General features: G+C 21.6%; 3 protein-coding genes across 3 annotated transcripts in view; 2 read left to right on the forward strand and 1 right to left on the reverse strand.

Annotated features, from left to right (window-relative positions):
* The window catches only part of LOC102680656 (Sjoegren syndrome nuclear autoantigen 1 homolog), a 2420-nt gene extending 2274 nt beyond the window's left edge, over nucleotides 1-146 (forward strand). Inside the window, exon 4 of the mRNA XM_006616029.2 lies at nucleotides 36-146. Coding sequence (XP_006616092.1) covers nucleotides 36-140 — 105 coding nt within the window. The 3' untranslated portion in view covers nucleotides 141-146. The remainder of the gene's footprint in view (nucleotides 1-35) is intronic.
* An 855-nt stretch (nucleotides 147-1001) lies between these two features.
* LOC102680521 (beta-1,3-galactosyltransferase brn) lies at nucleotides 1002-2554 on the reverse strand. Its single transcript, XM_031510629.1, has one exon. The coding sequence runs from the start codon at nucleotides 2508-2510 to the stop codon at nucleotides 1128-1130; it is 1383 nt and encodes a 460-aa protein (XP_031366489.1). The 5' UTR covers nucleotides 2511-2554; the 3' UTR covers nucleotides 1002-1127.
* A 2348-nt stretch (nucleotides 2555-4902) lies between these two features.
* Nucleotides 4903-9598, forward strand: LOC102680387 (cell division cycle protein 27 homolog). Its single transcript, XM_006616027.2, has 13 exons — nucleotides 4903-5100; nucleotides 5625-5700; nucleotides 5799-5946; nucleotides 6013-6396; nucleotides 6478-6799; nucleotides 6886-7074; nucleotides 7186-7432; nucleotides 7528-7708; nucleotides 7784-8009; nucleotides 8120-8247; nucleotides 8404-8725; nucleotides 8804-8951; nucleotides 9123-9598. Exons 1-13 carry the CDS (start codon nucleotides 5077-5079, stop codon nucleotides 9248-9250), a joined length of 2523 nt encoding a protein of 840 aa, XP_006616090.1. The 5' UTR covers nucleotides 4903-5076; the 3' UTR covers nucleotides 9251-9598.
* The last annotated feature ends 34 nt before the right edge of the window (nucleotides 9599-9632 follow it).

Genomic DNA, 9632 nt, shown 5'->3' on the forward strand with positions numbered 1-9632 from the left:
TTATAAAAATTTATATAAATTTATTACAATTGCAGATTTTGGAAAGTTCACAACTTCTATTAAATATGATCAAGAGAGAAGCTACAAATTTAGATCAAACATTACTTAAAACTAATATGGATAAACAACAAAGTCAGTAATAAAAATAATGCAAAATAAAAATTAAAATGGGAAATATTGAATTTATAAATTAAAAAAAAATTTTTTAATCATATATTTAAGGTCACATGTATCTTATTAAGTTTGTAGCTGTAAACAGAGAAGAAGTTATTATAACAATTTTATAATAATAAATATAAAATTGTAAATATTTTAAACATTTGCAATATAGTTTCTAAAATTTTTAAATTTTTTATTTATATAATACTATGTTTTATTTTTTTATAATCTGTAATTTTATAATTATATTTTCATTTTTTACATAAGGATGGTTTTATCAAATAATTTTTTCTTGTTAATGAAATATATGAGATAATAATTTTTATATATTATTATATATTTGTTTATATATTATATATTACATAAATAATTATTGCAATAATTATTGAATTATTCAAATATTAGTGATAAATTTTGTGTTTATATAAAAACATAATTGATTATTTGTCACATAATAACTTATTGTGTACATAAAGACTGATCTATGTATATCTATTTTCGAAACTATTTCTAAATATATTTTATAATAAATTAATTTTATAGAATATATATATTAGAGTTTATTTAATTTCCAATATTTTATAATATATTAATTCATTATTAATTCATTTTAAAGTTTATAATATAGTTTTAAAATTTATACATATTTAATAGTATTAAATATTAAATATTATTTTTAAACATATGTATTTTTACTGATGACCAATAATAACTAATGCATAATAATAACAATAACAAGAATAATATTTTAAATCATTAATTAAAGATTATACAAATATTAAATAAATATCATAGAAAATAAAAATAAATAAGATCTTGATTCCATTATTTAATAATATTTTAAATATCACTTTAAATATCATTTTATCATTTTAAATATCATTTTGTATCACTTATTTTTTATGTATTTAAACATTTAATTCACATTTAAAACATTTAATAAAAATATTTTGAATACAATTGAAAATTTAGGCATTACCAAGAGCTTTTTGTTCATTCCATATATTCAATAATTCAGTTGAATTACCATATCCATGGGAAGTTATTACATATTTATAATTAAATTTTGTATAATCTTTTTTGTAAAAATGAAATTCTTCACAATGAAAAGGTTCTATATTTGCTTTTTTTGCAACTAAGCCTAAAAAAATATCATCAAATTTGAAATGCTTAGTATAAAAACTAGTATAATACATATCTAAAAGAGCTTCTTTAGACAGTATATATGCACCAGCTGTAACATATGGTGGCCATAAATGGTATGGGTATTCACTAAGAGAAACATACCATTTAGAAGATTTATGACGATGAGGTGAAGATATAAATACAAATCCTGCATATAATCTAATATCTTCTGGAAGTTCAAAATCAAAAATTTGTTTTTTTATTCTATTCAATATAAATTCATTTTTTAGATTATCTTCCTGAATAAATTTTAATTTTGTATTATTTTCTTTATTATAATTAATTTTTAGAGTTTTATTATAAGTATCTTGTTTTAATCCATATATAATATGATCCCTGAAAACTGTTTTTTTTAATTTTTCATAAACAAATAAATTCTTTTTATCAAGAATATGTATATTTTTTTGTGTAATAATATCATTATTTAATTCTTTTTTTTCATCATTACTTTTAATTTCTCTTTTATGAATATCAAATTTTTTAGGTTCTTTTAAATAATCAGGATAATTAGTCGGATTTCTTATAAATCTTAAAACATTTTTTACAGAAACATATATATCATCATCAACAAACATATAAAATTTTGAATTAGAGCAATATTTTACTAACCATTTAAAACTCATCATAGTTTTGTATGTATTATTGTAATATGATTCTATAAAATCTGCTTGTATGATATCTTTATATTTTGCAGCTTCAATTTTTACCTTTGCTTGAAGTTCATCATTATGTGGATATATACCTAACATAAAGATTGTTCTCGAAGGTACATCAAAAAATCTTTTCTCAAAACCCCAGGAATTTCTAATTGCTGATCTTCTTTCAAAATTTTCTATTGCAGATTTTACTATGTACACAACATGAAAAATTTTATGTGCAGCATCTACACATTTTTGTTGATTATTCAGTAAAAATTTATATTTATATTCATTTATAGGTTCAATACTAGGTTTTTCATTATGTCGTAATGCATTTACAAATTCATGTACATCACCTTCATATGGATAAACAAAATTTGAGTCATATGTAATTTCAAATAAATGTGTGAATGCTCCAAAAAAATCAAGTACTGTAATAAGACCAATACAAATGCAAACATACTTTAATTTGATTTTTGACATCAAACGAAGAATTGTTTCAAAACAAGGACATAATAAATAATACATCTTTATAAAATAATTTTACATAATTTTTGTTTTATAAAAATCTGTAAAATAATATTTGTATTATCCTTTTATATCCTTTTTATCTTCATCCTTATATGAAAATAAAAATAAGTACTTACATAATTATTATATATATAAATTTGCAAAAAAATTATTAAAATATAGTTTATATAATATTTAGTATGACAAATTTATTAATATTTTAATAAAATCAATATTTTTCTCTTTCAAAATATATATAATTTCAAAGATGTATTTATATAAAATGTTTATTAAATCTTTTTATGATATTATTTTGATAAATAAAATATTGCAAAATGCAATTTTTATTGCTCAAATTAGTAACTTATACACATATAAATATATTACTTTGAATTCATTGATTTAGTTTTTTATTAATATTTATCAAACATTAGCATATAAATTTTTATATAGAGATATAACATTGTTACATTCTCTAATGTATTTTAAAATTAATATTTTATTTTATATTTTTTCAGTTAACAGTAAATTTTTTTTTTCAAATTTTGATTTGTTACCAACCATGACAAATTATTTAAATTTTCAAAATTTTATGTTTGTGTTATATTATATAATATCGAAGATTTTTTTTAAGAAAAAAACATAAGAATAAAGTAAGTATATCAGAATATATAATGAATGTATTTATAATAAATATAAACATTTTTTCTTGATATTAATATTAATAATTTTATATTTTATAATTTCCTATATCCTAAAAATTTGCATAAATATTTAAATATGTATGTAATAAATGATAAAAACTTTATTATTTTTTTGTGTTTTAATAAATAAATTTTAAACAATATATTAAATTAAAAACATATGACATTATATTGTATAAATATAATATAAATTATATTGATAATGAAAATTTAATTTTTTCTTGTGATTTTATAACACATTGAAGAAATGAAATATTATTTTATTAAAATTTATATTTATATTATATTTATAAAAAAATGAATGTATATTTACGTTGGTAATGAAATTTGGCGGGAAAATGAATATAAATATTAAAAATAAAAATACAATATATATTATATTTATATATTTTAATAATCGATTAATAGAAAAAATTTTAAAATAAGACGAAATATTTTTTTATATTTAATTAAAAATATTAAAGTATAATTATTTTCCTAATATAAAAAATTGAATGAATACATGTTGATATTATAATACATGTATGATTTGATATATTAATATATTTATATTTAATTGCAAAAACATATTCTTTTTTTCTTCTATAGTTACATTTGAATAGTATTTTTTGTTCATTAATTCAATTTCATGAATTTATTTCTTTAATTATACTATTTTTATTCTATATATTCTATATATTCTATATATTATACTATTTCTATAAGATTAATGCATTATTTCGTCATGGATATATTATATAATATTGTAATATTATAATGATTCATATTAAAGTTTTTTAAAAAAAAATTTATTTTTTCTTGTTTATTAAATAAATTTATTTACATCTCATTAAAAACTTTTTTAATTTTAATACTTTTTTTATTACATAATTCATATTCGTTTAATAAATTATAGATATTTTTTTTATGTTTCTAAGATGTATTTTTTCAGTTCTTTCTACCATAATTTTTACTCAAAATGGAATATCTGATAAATTTTGTTTATATTTATATTTATTAGTAGATTATTTTATCTTATTTAAATCATTTATTTTTACATTTCCATTTTTTTTATAACAATTTCTTCAAATTCATAAACTTTATTACGATGAATTAATCTTTTGGATCGAATTTTTTTTATATTGTTGAACGTATTCTATCAAATATTTTTTGAGATTTTTTTCAATCTTCAAATTTGTTTATATTTTTCTTGCAATCAAAAAATCACGGAACTTAATACTATTTAAATACTATTATTAAATTTATATCTAATTATTTATAATTTAAAAAATTATGTATTTATATATAATTTAAAAATTAATTTAATTTTATGTTAATAAAAATAAAAATATATATTTTTATTTTATTTATTTTCAGTTAATATAAATAAATATTTCATTTTAGTTTTAAATTTTAGCTTTAAATCTTTTTATTCATAATTATTTATGAAATATATAAATGTAATATATATTTGTAATATATTGTATTTTTATTCTTAAATATGTATATTCGTATTCATCTTGAAATTTTTATTACCAACATAAATATAATTTTGTGATTAATTATATGTTATTAATATCGTTTATAATTTTGATATTGATTATTATTTTTGACTTATGATATTATTTGTTTTTCCGATATTAGTTAACTAAAATAATTTTATAATATCAAAGAACATAATAACTCTTGTATGAATATGTCAACTTTTATGCAATTAGCATCTCTCTAATGTTGGTAAACCTTTGTTGTGAAGTCAGGTTTTCACTTCAAAAGAATCGGAGCAAAGATGGACTCCTAAGAAATTTTTATACATAGCGGTCATTCGACTTTGGATTTTCTTCATTAAATTTTCTTGAAACGTTTGAGATTATTCTTATATGACCGAGTCTGCCGTGTAAACAATGATTGTACAGGAGCCAGTGCAGGTAAAATTAATAGAGTTTGAGAAAAAGTTGCCACTGACGTGTGATTTTCTGTTCAAATGTATTCACACTTACTGATACTGACATAAGAAATTAAAATCATTTACGCACATATTTATCGTACAACGGATAATTGATTTTGAATTTTATATATTATTTTATAATATATTATTGATTCTATGCAATCATAACATTTATCAGGTTATCATAGTTCCTATTCATTTTGTACTAAATATATTTTTCTATAAGAATTATTTCTTTAGGGTTGTTTGATTTTATAAAATGGACATAAATAAATAGGAATATGATTATAAATAAGTATAAGTTTCCAGAACATTTATGAATTTTTTATATTTTGCACTTAAATTAATCAATTTTTATGAGTATTAATATGTAACTTTATATATCAATTATTAACAATAACAAATATGAGTTATGTACTTTTTTATTTATCAAGATATGATTAAATATTTTAATTAAATGTGTATACATATTATATCAATATATTGTAATATGTATGATTACAGGCGGCCATATGGCATTGTTTAAATCATTATGCTTATCCAGATGCAATATTTTTAGCGGAAAGGTTGTGTGCAGAAGGTAAGTTTTTAAATGATTTCTTATAATATTTAATTTTTTTTCTATCTAATTTTTATATTTAATTATAATATTATATTATTATTTAAAATATTTTATAGTTGACACAGAAGAAACTTTATTTCTTTTGGCAACATGTTATTATCGATCAGGACGAATTAGACAAGCTTATGCATTACTTTCTAAAAAAGCACCAAATTCTGCACAATGCAGGTTTCTTTTAGCCAAATGTTGTTATGACTTAGAGAAGTAAGTATAAAATTAATTCATTTTGCTATTTTGATGTAATTATATGATTTTATATTTTAATTTCAGATATGCAGAAGCAGAAGCAGCAATAATTGGAGGATATTATAAGCAGTTAAAAAATTTGGAAGAAATAGCAACTCAGTTTGGAGAACATGCATGTTTCTCACTTCAGATTATAGCAAAGATTTATTATAAGATGATGCGTACAGCAAAAGGAAATGATGCACATAAATTAGCTTTGAAGTTAAATCCATTTCTTTGGCATTCATTTGAAGAATTATGCAATGTTGGTGAAATAGTAGATCCTACAAAAATTTTTCAGTTAGATAAGCTAGATAATTTTGCAATGTGCCATGGTAGTACACCTCCACCTACTTATACAACTGAATCTGATCTCATTGTACCTACTAATAATTCTAATAGTACACCTACTACAAATGGTACTAGTATGTAAGTATGTAATTTTTAAAATATGTAAAGATATATTTAATATATGATATTTAATATAAATATGTTACATATATTTTATAGTACTCCTGCACAAATGACAGCAGCATCAACTATAATCAATGGTGTGGGACCTGGTATACGATTATATTCTACAGATGAAAGTCCACAAACTTTGTCTACACATTATACTAATTGTTCTTCAATATCACCAAGAGCTAAGCTTCCACGGTATCGTAGTATGTTCAATAATACAATGAGCCCTCTTACTCCAACTTTTGGCATTTTACCGTTGGAAAGTAATACACCTGAACCAACAGTTTTACCTTCGCATACTACTCTTACAGAAGCTAATGATCAAAAAAGTTTAGCAAAACGTGTTAGTAGTTTAAGGGCTCATGTAGGGGTAAGATTTGAGAGTAGTAATTGTTAAATTTTTAAAAGCATATCATATAATATATTAAATTATATATAAAATATTTTAATTTATAGCAATTAATGTCAAGAAAAGAAACTCCTTTACAGCAAGGGAAACCAGTATTTTCACAATCAGGAAATACGAGTAATAGTGCAAATATAGTAACAGTTACACCTACTACCCCAACACCAGCAGCACCAACTCTACAAGGAACCAATGTTAGACGTTCATCAAGACTCTTCAGTCATAGCTATTCAGTCAAGGTAGATTTCTTTATTTTATTGTAATTTTTCATTTTTAATTTATATTATATTATAAATGCATTAGATGTATTATAAATGCATTTAAAAGTAATCTTTTTTTTTTTTTATTAGGAAAATAATAAATCTCCAAATAGAAATAAATTTGCTACTCCAAAGTCTCCATCTCGTAAAACAAAAGCTAGACTTTCAAAAACTAATTTAAATAAAGCTAATTTTAATGAGTTAAATGAAAGAAATCGAAATGAAAAAGAAAAAACTGAAACAATTACATCAGAAAAAGCTGTATCTAGCGTAAATACATTAAATAATCAAAGTAGTACTAATATCTGTGCAGTAACACTTCAAAAACAATGTGCTGGTATGTTTTTAATATAATTTTTAATATAATATAATTTTGTTTTGGAAAAATTTTTTTTATGAATTTTTATATATAATATATATATATTCTTTCAGAGGGTTTAATGTCATTATTACAAGAATTAGGATTGGCGTATCAACATTTAAGTCAATTTAATTGTACTCAAGCTGTTGAAATATTAACTGTTCTTCCAGCACAACATTATAATACAGGATGGGTATTATCTATGTTAGCTCGTGCACATTTTGAAATGATAGATTATAAAAAAGCTGCTAGGTTAGTTTTATTAAAATTATAAAATTAGAAATTAAATTAATTGCTAAGAAATTTTAATTTAATATTTGTTAATAGTTATTTTGCTGAAGTGAGACAATTAGAACCTCAAAGAACTGAGCTTATGGAAATTTATAGTACAGTTTTATGGCATTTGCATGCTGAAGTACAATTGTCTACTCTTGCACAAGAACTTGTCTCTGAAGATCGTAATTCTCCAGCTGCTTGGTGTGCTACTGGAAATCTATTTTCTGCACAAACAGAACATGAAACAGCAATTAAATTCTTTCAAAGAGCAATTCAAGTATGTTTTTTTTTTTTTTATATTTTAATATAGATATTAATTTTTATCTTATATGTTTCATATAATAATAAATTTATATTTGAAATGAAAGTTTTGTTTTTCAAATATAGGTAGATCCCAATTTTCCATATGCTTATACACTACTTGGTCATGAATATGTTTTGACAGAAGAACTGGATAAGGCAATTACTGCATTTCGTAATGCTATCAGACTTGATCCTAGGCATTATAATGCATGGTAAATTTTATTAAATTATACATAAATATATATATGATTATAACTTACATGTCTAACTTATATTTTGAGGAAAAATTTAGATTATTACAAGATCAATTTTAACAAATAAAATAATTTTATTGTTTTATAGTCAAAAAAATTTTCCTTGTTTTACAGGTTTGGATTAGGAACAATATTTTCTAAACAAGAGCAGTATAGTCTAGCAGAATTGCATTTTCAACGTGCTTTACAAATTAATCCACAAAATTCGGCAATAATGTGTCACATCGGAGTTGTACAACATGCATTAAAAAAAACTGATGAAGCTTTAAAAACTCTAAATACTGCAATTTCAAATGATCCCGATAATACATTGTGTAAATTTCACCGTGCAAGTATTAATTTTTCAATTGGTCGCCATATGGAAGCACTTAGAGAATTTGAAGAATTAAAAAATATTGTACCCAAAGAATCTCTAGTCTATTATTCAATAGGAAAAGTAAGCATTATTATGATTTTCGTATATTATATGTCACATTTTATTTTTTCTTTTTTATTTTTGTTCTTTTTTATATAGGTACATAAGAAATTGGGAAATACAGATCTTGCACTAATGTACTTTAGTTGGGCAACAGATTTAGATCCAAAGGGAGTCAACAGTCAAATTAAAGAAGCTATATTAGGTCCAGGTCAAGGAGAAGAAGAATCTCCAGCAACTCAATCAGGTAAATAGTTATATTGATAATACATTGTGCAAATAAAAAATATAATAAAAAAATTTTACATAAATGAAATTTTATTATAACTTAAGTATTTTTTTAAAACTTTAAAACTTAAACTTTAAAATTTATTAATATTTTTAATATTATTGTCATATTATACCTATATACATATAGACGAACAACAGATGCAAAATAATTCAATGGAACAAGAGATTGAAAGTAATAGAGAAGCAAGTGCTGCGGGACTCGCTGCAAATGTCTCAGTTGAAGCTCATGCCGATGACAGCGATGATAGTTTATGAAGATATCCTATTGTGTGCAAGATTGCTATAAAATGAACATTATTGCGCGTCATTATTTATCTTTTGTGTTGATCGATCCGATCAATTTTTCTCATTACTAATTTAGCTCATTGTGAATTCATATTTTTGCGTGTATTTCGTCTGAACAGTGCTTTATTATTAGACTTTTAATATTTATATTTTTTTCTTAGTTCACTTCTTGATAGTGTTGCATCTTTTTAAGAAGCTAAAAAATAAGGTAAAAACCATTCTTTGAAGCATATTGGTTTATTTTTTCCATCTCTGAAAAAAGGTATTTAAATGATTGATATTCTCTAAGAGAGAAAAATATATGAATGAGAGAAAAAAAGAATGCATGGAGGAAGGAGCGAGCGAGCGAGTG

This window comes from Apis dorsata, unplaced genomic scaffold, assembly GCF_000469605.1.
Source record: "Apis dorsata unplaced genomic scaffold, Apis dorsata 1.3 scaffold_248, whole genome shotgun sequence".
Lineage (NCBI taxonomy): Eukaryota > Metazoa > Arthropoda > Insecta > Hymenoptera > Apidae > Apis > Apis dorsata.